The sequence below is a fragment of the Callorhinchus milii genome, unplaced genomic scaffold (genome assembly GCF_018977255.1).
Source record: "Callorhinchus milii isolate IMCB2004 unplaced genomic scaffold, IMCB_Cmil_1.0 Scaffold11, whole genome shotgun sequence".
NCBI lineage: Eukaryota > Metazoa > Chordata > Chondrichthyes > Chimaeriformes > Callorhinchidae > Callorhinchus > Callorhinchus milii.
In genome coordinates this window covers 3,169,620-3,187,708 of record NW_024704752.1, presented here as the reverse complement: position 1 = coordinate 3,187,708, position 18,089 = coordinate 3,169,620, and the positions used below count along the sequence as shown (strand labels likewise).

At 45.1% G+C, this 18,089-nt stretch overlaps 1 protein-coding gene across 1 annotated transcript in view; it reads right to left on the bottom strand.

The window, feature by feature from the left end:
* xxylt1 (xyloside xylosyltransferase 1) overlaps positions 1–18,089 on the bottom strand; it is a 33,800-nt gene that overhangs the window by 12,318 nt on the left and 3,393 nt on the right. Inside the window, exon 2 of the mRNA XM_042339380.1 lies at positions 12,084–12,231. Within this exon, the coding sequence (XP_042195314.1) occupies positions 12,084–12,231 (148 nt within the window). The remainder of the gene's footprint in view (positions 1–12,083; positions 12,232–18,089) is intronic.

The window sequence follows — 18,089 nt, the reverse complement described above, 5'->3', positions numbered from 1 at the left end:
TCAGTCCTCGGCCTTCAGGTGAGATGTTGGACTGAGGTGCCATCTGTCTGATCTTCAGGTGACATTAAAGACCCCGAGAAAAGAAAAAGAAGTTTCTTCCAGTGACCTGGCCAACAAATCACCAACAATTACAATTTGTCATTCACCCTGTGGCTGGTTTGCCGGACATTGCTGGCTGCCCTGCATTTGATTTAAAACAACATCAAGGGACTCATCGGTGGTCTGAGCTGTTTTAATGTGATAGACACGCACTGAGAATTCGCTGAGTGATGAATAAGGGAAATAATGTTTACGACAATGGAAGCTATAGGTTACAGGTCCTGAACTTATCGGGCTGGATAGTGGAGTCTTGTAGCTCAGTGGTTACAGCACTCACTTCGCAAGTGAGAGGACTGGGTTTGATTCCCAGGCAGGGCAAAATGTTGGGCAAGTTTCCTTACTCCACATACCTCTGTTTACCTAGCAGTAATTAGGAACCCAGTTGTTAGTCGAATGGCGGATCGCTTTACCGGGTAATAATCCCTTAAAAATAATAATAATAATAATTTGGTCACTCAATCCACGACTGTTTCTGGGACACTGCTGTATGCAATTGATTGCCACAAAGCACAAAGTGAATTCACCTTACAGTATATTCTGTGAATCGCATGGAGACGTCTACAACAACAACAACAAAATTACATTTGTAAAGCGTTTTTCAAGTCGGGAGGGCAACCCAAGGCGCTGACTTGTCATGTCTAGAAGACATGATAAGGCGCTATATCAAATGCAAGGATTTGTAGCCCTGTAGCTCAGTGGTTAGAAAACTCCACTCTCACGCGAGAGACCTGGGTTCGAATCCCGGCAGGTCGAAACCTTGGGCAATTTTCCTTATTCCACACACCTGATAATAATCCCTCAAGAAAAAAACAAACAATAATAAATTGATCTCTTCAATCCACGGCTGCTTGTGGGACACAATTGTCTGCCGCGTTTCGCCCACAAATATACAGTCAATTCACTTTATAGTCTATTCTGTGAAGCGCTTTGAGACGTCTAGAAGACGTGAAAAGCGCTATATCAAATGCAAGGATTATTATTATTAAGGAATATTATTATTATTGGTCCTTCACTCTAGACATAACCAGGCCATTACTACTTACTGCCTGGGTGACACGGTCAAAGGAGAAGATACAAGACCATCATTTACAAGCCAATGCTTCAATTATGGCAAGGCAGCAGGACATCAGGTCACGGGGTGAAGCAGCTTACATTTACACAGCTCCTTTCAATCCTCAAAGCGAGTTACGGAAATGAGATTAATTAGAAGCAAAGTGTTATAGTTGGGGCAAACACAGCAGCCTATTGGGTCAGCAGTCTCCCACCAGCAGCAATGAGATGGAGTCTCCAATCCAGCAGAATTTTATCTGGAGCATTTGTTTGAGGAGGGAATAAGCCGGATTCAACCAGAAGGAAAGGCACCGAGAATGCTTTGAAATAGTCAGAAGGGGAGGGTCGTTTCTGCCCGTCCACCTGAACCACAAGGCAGATGGGATCTGAATTAAGGCCTCAATCCAAAGAAAGACAGTCAAGAAGTGAAGAAACGTGGATGTGCAAACAAAATTCACTGTGGTGCTCACTTACAAAATACACAGTCACTACACTTTACAGTAAATCCTGTGAAACACTTTGAGATGACACAAGAGACGCTGTGTCAAGGGCAAGGATTATTATTAATTATTATTATTATCATCATCATCAGGAAATGTGGTGGAGGCCGGGACACTGGGACTCATTTAAAAGACTGGATACTCTAATGCGCAGGGGATAGGGTGGGGATTCTGGAAGGATGCGTTCAAATGGGCCAAAGGGACTTCTTCATCCGAAGCTTGTGTGGTCTACGGTTATTCTTACAATGGCTCTCTGCAGATCATCACTGGAAATGATTCCAGGGAAAGCGCGCTGACAGACCAATAACAATATATTTTGTGAAGGTTTGAAAGTTGATCTTTAGTGGAGTGCAGGGTTTAATGTTCCAGACTGAAAGGGACTTACTGGAATGTTCATTCCATTCCTCTGCAGTCTTAAAAATTAAACAAGGGAATATTTGATATAAAACCTCATCGTGTAAAAACATCTCAAAGTCCTGCACAGGATTGACCGTAAAATGCAGTAACTGTGTGTTTTAGGCAAACGCAGCTGCCAATTTGCACAAGAAAATTTATCACAGCGAGTTTTAATTGGGGGATTGTTGGCGAGGTCACTGGGAGAGAAAGGCTCCCTTCTCTTTTTGATCAGACAGATGGAACCTCAGTTTAAACATCTTCATCTGAAGTCCAGAGTCACCTCCAGTACTGTATCGGGAATGTCAGTGTGCTAGCTCAAATTCCCAACATGGGGCTCGAACCCACAACCTTCTGACTCAGAGGTGAGAGTACTTCCAACTGAATCAGGCTGGCACTATTGTAAAGCGTGAGAGGGGAAGGAGAAAGATTGATAAAGAACTGAAAATCCTGTGTCCTCTCCCGCACCAGGCTCCGAGACCCTATCACCCCAATCCTCGCCCGACTCCATTGGCTTCCCATCACACAGAGGATACAGTTCAAGATCCTGATCCTCACCTTCAAAGCATTCCATGGCTTTGCTCTCCCCTAAATTTGCGACCTCCTAACCTCATACCATCTTGCCCACTCCCTCTGCTCAGCGGGCTCCAGCCTGCTTCATGTCCCCCGCTTCGCTCACCCCACCATTGGCAGGCAGGTCTTCAGCCACTCTGCCCCCACCCTCTGGAACTCCATCCCACAGTCCCTCAGCCTCGCCCCCTCCCCTGCCTCCTTCGAGATCCATCTCAAGACCCTCCTCTTCAACTGTGCTTTTGAACACTCTGCTTCCCCCTCCTGCTCTCCATCCTCCCCAATCCCGACCCCCAGTTTGGGTCCGAAACTCTGACTGTCCAGCACCTTGGAATGTCTCCTGACGTGAAAGTCGCTATACAAATGTCATTTTGTTGTTGTTGAAGCAGCAGTGTAGCCCAAGGTGCTTCTCCAGACCATTATCTAATGGAAAAATCCCCCATACCCAATGATTAGTTGCACTCTGTTTTCATTGACTTCTTCCTACAAAATCCATAAACCCATCACACTCACCAATAACCACAGCGAGCGGCTATTTCCTTTGAAAGACAAATGACAAACTGACACGGACTCCCCCCAACACCCCCACCCCGAGCTCCGGTACTGTATCTGTCCCTGGCAGCTTCTCTCCACACGTCCAACAAAAGGGGAAACAAAGTAAAAGTGTTCTCTTTAATATCTATTCGCACCAATCAATCTACTTTGAAGACAACGATGAGGACTGAAAGGACACCTGTCAATTTATTCCATCAATCTGCAGCTGTAATGCTCTCTGGTACAGTGTGGCTGTGTTTATGGAGAGGGTGTAACGCAGGGTACAGTCTTGGCTTCTTGCACTGACCGATCAGCTTCCTGTGCACAGTGAGCAAGCGTAGAAAGCCACCTAGTCACCAACGGCAACCAGTAACTGCTGAAAATGCTGGCACATGGATACGGGGCAAGGGCAGGTATTTGGACTTGAGGTACAGATCAGCCATGGTCTTATAGAATGGCGGAACAGGCTCGAGGGGCTGAATGGCCTACACTACGTTTATTCTATCTATTCTATTGTGAATAGAATATTACAGGAATAAGTGATTTATTATTCAATGAAATGCAAGCCAATTTAATGTCAAACATACAAGCTGCTGGCCAGAATTATGTAGCGTATTTCTGAAGAATTCAGAATTTATTTTGTACCCTCAACATATTCCATTTACCGAGCGCTGGAAACACCGGGCTGACAATGGTGTGCTGTTGAATATTGGATTTGCACCGCCTCAGGTGTATTAAGTACACAAACAACCAGCTTAAAATAGCCTATGGTTACCTACCTCGCCTACACTTGTTAGCTGCAAAATTCTATTGTGAGTAAGTGTTTCACAGTAGCTACCATCATGGGCAATAGCCTTAGTTGTCACAATATAGGCTCTGTGTGACAGCACAGAACCATTGCACCTGTGCTGTGTTAATGGAGATACCTGCTCTCATCCCAATTCCCTGCTCGCTTCCTCAAGACCTTTTGTATTGCTATTCTTCAAACGTTTATCCAATTGATATTTGAACACGATAAATACACGAGATCCAGACTTGTAACGCGTTCCACGTCCTAATAACTTTATGTGGGGCATTGGGGGGAGGGAAGAGATTTTAACCTCTACCCTTTAAGTTTCTGGGAATAATATTGGAAATAAATATATCTGAAAAAGACTTTTAAGGTCATTCTGAAAACAAGTCTGTTCTTCCATGTTATCCATCGACAAGAATAATAATAATAATTCTTGCAATTGATATGGCGCCTGATCACATTATGGAGATGTCTCAAAGCGCTTCACAAATATACTGTAAAGTGAATTGACGGAAACGCGGTAGCCAATTGCACACAGCAGCGTCCACACAAACATTCGTGGATTGAAGTGACCAATTTTTTATTTTTTCTTGAGGGATTGAGGGATTATTATCAGGCGTGTGGAGTAAGGAAACTTGCCCAAGGTTTCGCCCTGCCCGGAATCGAACCCAGGTCTTTCGCTTGCAAGGCGAGTGCTCTAACCACTGAGCTGCAGGACTCCATTAAAGTGTAGTGACTTTGTATTCTGTGACGAAAAACGCAAGCACAGATAGATCTTAGTGCAGTGGGGTTGAGTTTCAAAGCTATTCATCCGAAACAGGTCAATTCAAAGGCTACCTACATGCATGTAGATGTACACACACAAAACCCACAACTTCATCTACAGCATCGTCTCTACGGCACCATCACTAGCTTTCTCGGTAGAGGGTCGCAGTAGATTTGGGATTGCAATTCTGTCAGTAAGACGAGGTCACCTCATTTGTACACGCTCACACCAGAGAGCCACTCCGGTGACACCGCAAACAAGTGCGGATCTTTCACCGCTGATTGAACACCTCTCCTCTCACAAATCCCTGATGTCCGAATCTCGGTCATCACCCACATTAATTGAACTAAACTCCCCGCATCTACAATCATTTTCAGCGCTCTATGTAAAATACTGACACTGGCTAACTTCGCCGCCCCCCTCCCCCATTTCCCCCCAGAATGACTCCACACTCCCTTGTTATCAAAGGCAATCATTGGGTTGAAATTCTGCCCAGCATCAATGCCTTGGGTCTTTGGTGATGTGAGATGACTCATGAGGAGATTCTCATTAGGGCCTGACATTGCCACAAGCGCAACATGTAACTGAAATGAAGGCATTAATATCTGAGTAATGCTCGGGAGAGCATTATTAATAATGCTTATTATTAATGCAAGGTTTATTTGATATAGCGCAAGGTTTCATAGAATCATAGAATCATACAGCAGAAAAAGAGGCCATTATTATTATTAAATAATTATTATTCATTATAATAATCCTTGCATTTGATACAGCGCCTTTCACACGTCTCAAAATGCTTCACAGAATATATGGTAAAGTGGATTGACTGCAAAATTTGGCGGCGAAATGGATAAATATATAATTTAAAGAGAGAGTCTCAAAAGCCCTTTCTACAAAGATAGTCCCAAAAGCACAGAGCAATTGAGCGAAAGATACAGGATGGAACTGTAGAATAATTACAGCATAGGAGGACATTCAACCTATCGTGTCTGTGTCGGTGCTCGATCCCCCATTGGAGCTCTCTACTCTAATCCCATCCCCCTGCTCTTTCCTCCATCATGTCCATGCTGGTGCTTTTTCTCATGCCCCTTCCCCCCCCCACCCCCCCACCATCCCCTCCCCCACTGGCGCCCTGTACTCTAATCCCATTCCATTACTCTATTCCCCAAGTCATTATGCAAAGGCTGTTACGTATTCGGCTTCAACAGCTATTTGTGATAATAATAATAATCCTTGCACTTGATGTAGCACTTCATCACGTGATTGAGACATCTCAAAACACTTCAAAGGATATACTGTAAAGTGGATTGATTGTAATGGAATGTGCATACACTCTTTCCAGGATATACCGTAAAGTGGATTTTGTGGGGTATGTAAAGAAAATCTTCTATGCTCCCCATTTGTTTTCTGGTCCTAATCCTCCAATTATGACCTCTCACTAATGATTCAGCTATCAGCAGAAATAGTCTTTTTCCGTTTATTGTTGAAAGCATTCATCAGTTTCGAAGCTTCTATTCGATTCCCCCCAAAAGCCAACTCGGTTCCATCAATTCACCTCCCTAACTTCAATCCTATCGTCCATCCCTTATCAAATGCTCTACAACTAAACCCAACCAACCAGCACATATCTACTCTCTGGACATCACCCACTCACACTGCCCTTTCCTGGCCACAGCAGAACATAGTCCATATGCCTATCTCTACAAGAAACATTTTGAATAAGGTTTTCTAATCAGATGACACGGCCTGCGATTAAAGGTGGGGTAAATTCAGAACAAATCTGTGGAAACACTACTTCAGTGTGCAAGTAGTAAACGTATGGAACAGGCTCCCTAGGGAGACAGACGGTGGAAGTAGAAAATGTCATTTGTTTAGATTTCTATAAGAAAATAAGAGCTCAGGATACAATACATAGTTTGGGGCACAACACGTCAAGCGACTGCCAGGATGGTGTAATGTGAACTAGATGGAACTTATGTTTTATTTCTCCGAGCAAATTCTCATGTTCTTATATTCTAATCTAATTTTCTAACCTTCTCTAATCAGGTGTGGGTGAGTGGCAAAAGGTTGGTTCTCTGCAAGTTCCTCCAAAATGGCACCATTAATCCACAAAGTCACCGGCACCCTTTTAGGTAGTAAACCCAGCAATGTCTAACAGCCAGCCACGTTAAGCGAGACACCAATAAGTGAGAGGATTTGAGGAGGGCATTGACTCTTTTTTTATTTGTAGATCATTATATCAAATCAGCAGACTCGGTGTGATTGTGTTGGGAGAGAAAAAAAGTTCTCAGCATTGGGCTGACAGATCTGGGTCAACCAACATCACAGTGTCTACGATGAGCATCAATTCACTGACTGAAATGATGGGATCATGACTGAGCTCCAGGGCCCCACTAGTTATGTAGCTAGTTATTCGTTCCATTTCTGTTTCACCACCCTTTCAGGCAGTGCATTCCAGACTGTAACAACTCTCTGTGTAAAAAAATGTCTCCTGATCTCCCCTCTGGTTCTTTTGCCAATTATTGTGAATCTAGGTCCACTGGTTACTGACCCATCTGCCAGAGGAATCAGTTTCTCCCTGTCCACTCTATCAAAACCTCTCATAATTTTGAACACCTCTATTAAATCTCCCCTTATCTTTCTCTGCTCTAAGGAGAACAATCCCAGCTTTTCTAGTCTCTCCACATAACTAAAGTCCCTCATCCCTGGTACCATTTTGGTAAATCTCTTCTGCACCCTCGCCAGGGCCCTCACTTTACAGTGAATTCACTTTACAGTTTATTCTGTGAAGCGCTGTGAGATGTCCCAACGATGTGATACTGCGCTATATCAGATTTAAGGATTATTATTAGTCATAGTAGTAGCTTTACTTGTACTCTTAGTTTGGGATGGGTTTCCACATGTGTCATTCACCCGGCTGACCCCAAAACAGGTATCAAAACCCACAGGTTAACCCCAGCCAGGCATCTGACAGGAATGCATTGCTCCCTCACAGCACCCATTCTCCTCAACTATTTTCTAATCTAATTTTTCTCCCATGTTGAACATTTGGCAAACGTGCCGAAACAACTTTATACATCATCATGACTGGAAGCTAAGTAGCTTCCAGTCCCAAAGTCGTCCAATTATTCATAGTGCATTAAATTTGCATCTGAACTGAGCCAATGAATAACCCTTACTTGACCTCAATTACACAATTGCACTATCTTCACATCACGTACGGAACAAATCAGCAAAAAGAGACGTTTGATTTCATTGGATGGAGTGTTAGCCGTTTCTTTGCTTAACCCCTTTGGTGACAAATTTCCTCCTGTTTGTCCCTCGTTCCCTCGTTCCACCATTGGTGGCCGTGCCTTCGGCTACTATGCTCCGAAATTCTGGAACTCGTTCCCTCAATCCCTCTGTCTTTCCCCACTTTCAAAATCCCACCTAAAGACCTTCTTTTTTGATCGTGCTTACGGTCACCTCCTCCCTCTCTCTGGCCTCTGAGACAGAAGGTTGTGCATTCAAGCCGAATATCAAGATTTCAGAGGTGCCATCTTTCGGATGAGACGTTAAACCGAGGTCCTTCTGTCTGTTCAGGTGGATGCTAAGGATTCCCATGACATGTAGCGGCAATTGCTGTCGCTACAGTTTACAATAAAGTTCTTCCAGACGTCCTTCTGACGTGAAAGGCGCTGTGTCAAATGCAAGGACGATTATTATCACGAGCAAAGCAGTGTGTATACCCTACTTCTTCTCACCGCTCATCCCCTGAAGAAACTCTGTTAGGAACGGCCTCACAAGACAGGAGAGGAAATGTCTAACTCACTTTGTGAAGGATCATCAATATTCACCAGAGGTGCTGAACAAAAGATAACGTCGCAACAGCGGAACGCATTCCTCCACAGCAAGAGCAGCGAGCAAACAATGCTTTGTGGAGTGTTTTGCTGATACTGGGGTGTTCTGTAATTATGTAATTATGCAATGCTCAGCCTTATTCGTACATATTCTAGATTGACACCGCTAGACATGAAAAGTATAATAACCCCTTCAAATAATAATAATTTGGTCAGTTCTCGACAGTTTGTGGAACAATTGGCTGCCTCGTTTCGCCCACAAATTATACAGTCAATTCACTTTACCCTGTATTCTGTGAAGCACTCTGAGACATCTCGAAGACATGATAAGGCGCTTTATCAAATGCAAGGATGATTATTATTATTATTATTATTATCTTGTTATTGCTCTGAGAGCCAGTCTTCACTTATCAGATCATTTAATAATGAAGACAATGGTGGGACTGTGCTCAACTCAACTGCACTCTGGAAGTTGGTCCTTTCTAGGAACTACGTTGGGGGGTTGTGAGGGGACAGCTGGTGCAGATAAGGTGCAAACGTCGAGGTCCCTGGCTGTCGAAGTTGTTTACGTCAAATGCGAGAACGAACGTAGAATCTTACAGCACAGAAGGAGGCCATTCAGCCCATCGTGTTTGTGCCGGCTTCTTGAAAGAGCTGTCAACTAGCCCCACCCCACCTCTCTTACCCCATAGCCCTGCAAGCTTTTTATTTTCAAGTTTATATCCTCTTGAAAGTCATTATTGAATCTGCTTTCCTTTCAGACAGTGCATTCCAGATCTTCGCTGCGTAAAAAACAAATTCCCCTCATCTCCCCTCCGGTTCTTTTGCCAAAGTATCTTTAAAAGAGCTGTAAGTTGCATGATAAATAAAGCATAGTCTGTTGTGGGCAGCCCAGGCAAAGGGGAACTTTTAACAGAGGAACACGAAGGCTAGGTGCATTGTTCCCAAGCACTGCATCACATCTGTTTCCTGCTGCTGAGCTGGAAAGAAAAGAGTTAACCTTTGGGTTGTGATCTTTAAACTCCCAATGTAAGATCACACCAATGCTGGCAATGCCTCTTGTATTGCATGCAGTGGGGAACGTCTAACATTAGGCTCTAAGAACAGTAAAGAGATTGACCTGTGCAGACTTCCTCCCCCAAGCACCGTTACCTAGCGACTGCTCAGCTTAACAGGGGGAAGAGGAAGAAACTGAACCATGAAACAAACAGGATATTTGCATCTTGTGAATTAACAGTGGATCAAAAACAACAACAATAAATACAGTGACAATAATCCTAGTCCGGTATTGGATGCAGCTCCTTTCGTCTCCGCAGGACGTCCCAAAGCGCTTCACGGGAATATTTTATTGTCAAGTGGAGTGAATTTAGTGGCCAATTTGCACACAGCTTTGCTGTCCCACAAACAGCCGTGAAGTGAATGAGCATTTCTTTTAATATAATTCCGGGGATTGTTAGCCAGGACACCGGGAGAGAGAATACTTCCTTCTCTTTTCGAACACATACAGACGGGACTTTGGTTTAACGCCTCATCCGAAGGACGACACCTCCGACAATGCAGCACTGATGCCCCCCACTCTCAGCGCTGTATTGGAGCGTCAACTGGGTCGAAAGACCCTGGTGTGGGGTGACTGAAGTGGAATCGGGTACATTGACAAAGAGAGAGAGAAATCAGCGGTTTGCTGGAGCAGAACGTGAAGAGTACAAGAATTGCCTGGGGGCACTGGGAATAATGAGCTGCAACACAGTGCTATCAGCCAGGCCGCACAGGAAATCGAACAGGGCTGGGAGACCATCAACGATACCAAAGGTGAGGAAATGCCGGTTAATCTTCCCGGCGAGGCGAGCGCCACGTGAGCATTTTGTGAATGAGTTGTAACTCGGGCACGCGAGAGCACAGTGTCTGTGATTGTTTTGGGGGGTGGGGGGGGTCAGCCGAGGTGTCTGACACATGCGGAAAGCCATCACCGTCTGCTTGAGAGTCTCCAAACCAAGCTGAGAATACCAGGCATCCCACCGACACGTGGAGATCCCGGAGATAGATTGTTGGGATGGAATGCGTGCTCTCTCTCCCTGGAGGGACGTATCCCGCTTAGCACGGTTTGGCAAGAGCCAAGGCTTGGGGACCCTAGAGTGTGCGTTGGGGGGTAACAGCTGGAGACTAACCAGATAAAACCATATAACTTGCCTTGATATCTCAATTGCAATTGGACACAGGCAGAAGCACATTGGACTCTGAGATAAGACAGGCAAGTGTTCATACCTGCCTCCCTACCTGTCTGGGCTGGGGACAATCCATCGGATTTCTTAACCGAAGCTGGCGATCACAGGATATGCCACAAAATGTAATCAGCCACAGGTGATAGGGTGGGAAATGGGCTTCCAATCTAACCCAGTCAGGCACAGTGAAGATCCCTGCCCTCGTGGAGATTTAACTGTGGCTTTTGATCAAAGCAAGTCCACGTGTGTTGTTGCTCTCACGTTCGCCTCAGCCAAACCGAGCTGGTTTTGGAAGTGGAGATGAGCCTTGGAATGAGTGGAGCGTCAGGAACAATAACTGAACATGAGACCTGCCAACACGTCAGTACCGCTCAGTGTCTGAGCCAGTCAGACATGGTGACGTAACTGAGGGCAAGGCCAGGCGATAACTCGCAACATTCCTCTGGCACCGGTAGCAGCGAGATACAGGATGACCTTCACATTTCATTGTCATGTAGTTTTTATTCCTTACCTCAAATACACACACACACTCACTCGCGCGCTCACACACGCACGCACGCACACACACGCAGTCTAGGTTGATGTTTCAGTGCAGAGCTGGGGGTGCACTGGATTGCGGGAGGTTGCCTCCCTTACGGATACGAGTCGTTAAACCAAGGTCCAATCTGTGCCCTGTACAGGTGGTCACTAAAGATCTTTTTTTGGCGCTAGTCAAAGAGAGCAGGGAGTTCCTCTCTCTCCCAGCGAACTGGCCGACAATCCCTCAGATTTCAAATGGACATTCAACCTCACGGCTGTTTGGGGGACAAACTAACAAACTAGCTGCCGCGACATCCTACAATATACACGGTCTCCACCGGAAGACATTAGGAAAACCAGTCACTGGCGGCCACCAAAGTGCACATCAGCAGCTAACCAGGAAACGTCACGTCACCAAGGAGCACATCACGGCGACCTTCTCTACATAATAATTTGAGGATAATAATCCCTCAAACAAACAAAAATTTGGTCACTCAATCCATTACTGCTTGTGGGACGCTGCTGTGCGCAATTGGCTGCCTTGTTTCGCCCACAAAATACAGTCACTGCACTTTACAGTATGTTCTGAAAAAGCACTTTGAGACGTCTCGAAGCCGTGATAAGACGTTGAGATGTATCAAATGCAAGGATTATTATTATTACTATTATTGTTAAAGATGGGAAGATCAAGCTGATTGATCTGCCGCTGGATCATATACACCCACACTTATCTGAGCGCGAGGCCTACATGGAGTCTGAGAACCTGGACGACTACAACATAACCCTGGCGGGGATGCTTACCTGGGGGCATGATTCTGTGCATGGCGACCGAGAGGAAGAAAATGGAGTCACTGTAGTAGGTGCCGGAGCCAGCACTGAAGCGCTTCTGCATGGCTTCAACGATGGGGAAGAGCTTATGAGTCAGGGAATCCACATCGTGGAAGGTGACCTGCCAAAGGTGGAAGAAGGCACATTAAAATATCGTTAAAATAATAATAGTAATAATAATAATCCTTGCATTTTGTGTAGCGCCTTATCACGTCGTTGAGACGTCTCAAAGCGCTTCGCAGAATATGCTGTAAAATGGATTGACTGTGGAACGCGGCAGTGTCCCACAAACACTCGTGGATTGAGTGACCAAATTATTATGATTTTTTAGAGGGATTATTACCCCCCGGAAAAGCGACTTACGACCGGGTTCCTGCTTACTGCTGGGAAAACAGGCGTATGGAGTAGGAAAACTTGCCTATGGTTTTGCCCTGCCCTGGAATCGAACCCGGGTCCTCTCGCTTCCCAGGCGGGGGTGCCAACCACTCTGCTACATTGTTAAACGGTGTCCTTTTAGAGAAGAGTTGGGAGCTTTCCTTCTGATGAACGAATAAATCGGTCGCCGATCTGACACCTTGCTGCTACTGAGCAGCTGCCACAATCTAGCAGTCACTTTGCTCGAACGCAACCCATTGTGTGAGGAGCTTTGGGGGGAGGCGTTGGGGCCGTTGTGGCACGGCTTGTGCGGACTGGCCAGCAAGCGCTGCACATCAAGTCATTGTTTGTACCATCCACATGCCCCCACCCTTTGGAAGTCCATCCCGCATTCCCTTCGCCTCACTCCCTCCTTTGCCTCCTTCAAGGCATGTTTCAAGACCCTCCTCTTCGACCGTGCCTTCAGCCAACCTCCCTGACCTCTACCCTCCCATATCCCAACGCCCCCCACCCTCACTCGACTCGGTTAAAAATCCTCGACTGTTCAGCGCCTTGGGACGTCCTCCCGACACTAAAGGTGCCATACTAATGTAATTTTGTATTGCATTGTATTTATTCCACTTGCACAGAATAAAGTGATTGGTTTTAAATCTCTGCACAACCAGACATCTGACTCAAGTCTCTTTTTCCCTGAGAGCAGCACAGACACAGACACGGGAAGAAATGTGTGGTGCGACTGGAAAGAAGGTGGACGAACAATCTTAAAAATAAATGAAAGGCAGTAAAAATTGCTCCATAACCACACAGTGGTACAATGCCGAGAGCTCCACATTTACTGGGGACGATTTATTTAACAGTCCAGATGTTTAGCTCAGAACTTCTGCCAATGTGTGTGTAAAGGAGAGTGTACGTCTGAGTGTGTGTGTGTGTGAGAGTGAGGAGTGATGAGCGCTTCTGTGTGAAAGCGAGTGTGTGTGCACATCCGTGTGTGTGTAAAAGCCTGCGTGTGTGTATGTGTGTGTGCGTACTTCTGCAAGGAACACACTATCTTACTTACCATAACTATTTCATAGTTTACATTCCTGAAATTATTTATTTCCTTTGTTATATCCTTTGCCACATTTCTGCAAAGGCCCCAAGAAACCGCGATTCACTTCTTGCATCTGAAGTTAAGCAGGAGTGTGCGCGCTCCTTGGAAATTTCCTTTCTCCCTGTGAGATATTCCAATCGATGGCCTATATTACAGTCAAAGTGAAAGCCAAACAACATTCTTTCATCTCTTTGCACACAAGCCTTCAGCTGCGAGAAATACACCCAAATGTAAACGTTCACAATAAATTCAACGCCTTTGGCCCAAAGCTCAGGAGACGAGCATCTGGGAGTCAAAGCTGGGGAAGAAGTCAGTGAACGTAAGTGTTTAAAAAGTAGGACACAGCCAGATTTAGGAACAAAGACAGAGCATGGATATGTTACTGCACAAAACCAGGACACTTTGTCCATCGCCGTGGCTCACTCACTAACACACACTCACCTTTGGTCAATTGGTTGCGAGTACAATAATGGGACTGTGAACTCACGGGGGAAGAGAGAGAGAGGACTGCATTGGTGGTGGAGGTGACATCCTTTGGATGAGATGATATCCCGAGGTCCCACCTCCCGGTGCAGGTGGGCATTAAGGATCCCGTGACACTTTGAGAAGAGAAGGGAGTTTCTCTGTCCCGGTTTCGCCGCCCCCAACCCCCCCTCCACCGCCCGATAAAATCAATCGTTCACCTCATCACTGCGTGCAAAATACAGTCACTGCGCTCTTATGTTTTTGAGACGACTCAAAGGGCTTCACGGAGTATACTGTAAAGCGAATTGAACTGGGTATTTTGTGGGTGAAATGCAGAAGCCAAATGCGCACAGCAGCGTCCCACAAACACCCGTGGATTGAGTGACCGAATTATTATGTTTTTTAAGGGAAAAGCGATCCGCCAATTAACTTGCCCACCTTTTCACCCTGCCCGTGAAGCGAACCCGGAGGGCTCTGAGGTCTAAGCTGCAGGACATTTGTTAGCAGTGTTCTACCTTTGTACAATCGACCCTTTGCAGGCAAACATTTTAAACCACAGAAGAATGGCAGCGAAAGGATGACCTGAATTGCTGAAATGTAATAATCGCGACGCTTTGTGGAGCCGGTGAACTCGCCAGTCTCATAAATAATGTATTGGTAATGAAACAGCACTGTGAGAAATGAAGCCTTTGCAGTTACAATGCTCTGGCAAGTAGCTTATTTACGCAATTGCAGTCACTGCAGACCATCTTAAAAACAAAGTGCTATTTTCTTGTGCAATACTTCCCAGTGCCACAACCACTCCAAAGGTCAACAGCAACGACAACAACTTGCATTTATATAGCACCCCTCACGCAGGGTAGAGTCCCAGAGCGCTTAACTGTGGCGGAGGACGATGCCGAGCCCGGGGGTGGGGGGGGGGGGGAGTGACCGTAGGTCAAAGAGGAAGGTCTTCTGGTGAGTCTGTGGGCAGGAGTTCGGGTTGGCATCTTCCCCTTTCTTTATCAGACCACCAGACTGGAACCAAAGCCCCACCGATGCCAATTCTAATAATAACCCTAACATTTACATAAGAATTGCTAAACGAAAGAAAACCAACCAGTTCGCCCTCTACCATCCTGGCAGTCGCACATGTCCTAATAATAATATTCCTTGCATTCCGCTTCACAGAATATACTGTAAAGTGAATTGACTCTGTGTTTTATGGGATGAAATGCAACAGCCAATTGCACGCAACAGCGTCCCACAAACAGTCCTGAATTGAATTTCTTATTCTTATTTTTTGGAAGGATTTATTACCCTCGTAAAAGCGATTCAATCGACTAACTTGACTAACTGCTGGGTAAACAGAGGTGGGTGGGGATGGGAAACTTGTCCAACGTTTTGCCCTGCCGGGAATCATGCCAAGGTCTCTCGCTTGCAAGGCGAGTGCTCTAACCATTGAGCTACAGGACTCCAGTATATACCACCCCTCACCCAGGATAGTGTCCTACAGTACTTGATAGTGGCAGAGCCTCATGCTGTACGTGTGCACGAGAGATTTTATCTGGACGATTGCTGGACTCCTTTACAGTTGATTTATTTTAATGGGAGCAGGGCATTGTCAAAGCCTAAATGATCTGCCAAGATCCAATAAATTGGTGAGTCAGATTCGATGGGCTGAATGGCCTCGACTCCCCCAATCTGTTCTTGTTTTTCAATGAAACCGAGGCAGCCATAAATCAGACATACTGTGGGGAGTTTATGCCGTAATCAAAGCACTCCCCTCAGGGCTATTTGCACATCACGCAGAGAACATCTGGCCTCATAACATCTCAGGAGGTCATCTCTCCCCTTGTAGCAAGAGAACATCCTGCTCACTGCTTCACCCTCAACTTGATTGTTTGACTATCCAATAATAAATAAAATAAATGTAGACAATTCCCAGTTTGGTTTGGATATTCTTAAGCACCGTGATGGGTTTCCGCATGTGTCAGACACCTGGCTGACGAACAAAATATCTAATAAATATAATATATATAACAAATGTACATATAGAAACAAATATTTGTATTTTGCTGCCGCGTTTCACCCAGAAAATGCACAGTCACTCCACTTTTCAGTATATTCTGTGGAGCGTTTTGAGGCAACTTGATAAGGCGCTGTGTTAAATGCAAGGATTTTTATTATTATTAATATATAAATCAATCAATAACTGACTCCCTCATTCACTTGCTCACTGCTATTTGTGGGACAATGCTGTATACAAATTGGGTCCCTCGCCTTCAAGCCTCTGCCTACAAAATACAGTCACTGCACTTCACAGTAAACCCTACGAGGCACTTTGAGATGTTTTTGACAATGTGAGAAAGCGCTGGCATTCTCAAGGATAATGACAGTGATAATCACTGCACATATTCACTTTCGATTGTCGAATTGATTTATTTTCATTCCTCAGAACATGACTAAAATGAAATGCGACAGATGTAGGAACGTTTATTACAGCGGGTGGGAAGAGAAGGATCAGCAGAGAAAAGAACATTGGTTTCCTCGACAAATCAACCCTCACCACGTTTATCTTGTAAAGCGGCTACGTGGGAATCGAGGAAGAGAAGCAACAACACTTTAATATATACTATATATTTATTAAATTTAATAATTATATATAATAATCCTTGCATTTGACATAACGTCTTATCACGTCATTGAGACGTCTCAAATATACTGTGAAGTGGATTTATTTTGTGTTTCATGGGCAAAACCCGACAGCCAATTGTGCTCAGCAGTGTCCCACAAACAGTCGTGGATTGAGTGACTAAATTATTTTTTTTAAAAAGGGATTATTACCCCCGGAAAAGCGATCCACCAATCGACTAAAAAATGGGTTCCTACTACCTGCTAGGTAAAAGAGGCGTGTATATGGGTGAAAAGGGTGGGGGGGAGAGTGTGTGAACGAGAGAGGGAGGATCTTTAGCTTCCGCATGAACAGGGCAGAGACATCACGTCAACCTGCAACACATTCCTCTGCAGACAACGAGTGGCTTGGGGGGGAATAACAGAGGTGAAACTTCATTTCGTTTAACGCTGGGTTACGTCAAGCTGCTTGGTTTATGTTATGAATACGAAGACAATGCGACGATGAAGGTTGCTGCTGCTCCAAATAGCTTTGAGGCCCAACCGTCTAAATGAACAGCCACCTTGAAATAACCATCATTTATCTTGTAACATTTGTCACCAGGTTTACGCAGCAAACTGGATTAGGGGATCTCCAGTCTTAATAGGAACTGTGAATTACTTTTTCCGCAGTGCGAACTCGCCACCTCGTGGCCAAAATTGCACAGGACCGACTAAAGCCACAGACGTGGGCCAAAGCAGAGCACGGCAGCAATAAACAAGGCAAAGGGGCCAAATCAGTTGAGTTCAGATTCAGATATAGGGCCTTATCACATCGTTCAGACGTCTCAAACCGCTTCACAGAACCCACTGTAAAGACAACTGACTGCGTATTTTGGGCTGAAAGATCTGTTTCCCTGGTGTATCACAATGCAAGACATTACACTGGAACGAGGTAGAACTGCAAGGTTTCCTGACGTAACATGCAAGAGACTCCAACAGCCTTTCTGATCTAGAGGAGGGTTAATTTGAGCCGATCGCAACTTCAGCTCATGAGGGAATGTGGTTGTCGTGTTAACAGACAGCAGAGGAAGTTTCACAGAAGACTTTATCTGTCAAGACATTGCCTCATTTCCCGATTTCTGCAAAGAAGAGCATCAAGAGAGCGGTTACGCTAATCCAGGGCATTGCTTGTGTCTATTTGCACGCATTAATGTTCCACAAACAGCCAGGAGGTGAATGACCAATTTAACTGAAGGATAATAATAAATAATAATAATCCTTGCATTTGATATAGCGCTTTTCACGTCTTCTCGACATCTCAAAGCGCTTCACAGAATATACTGTAAAGCGAATTGACTGTATATTTGTAGGCGAAACGCGGCAGCCAATTGCGCACAGCAGTGTCCCACTAACAGTCGTGGATTGAAAATGACCAATTTATTATTATTTTTGGA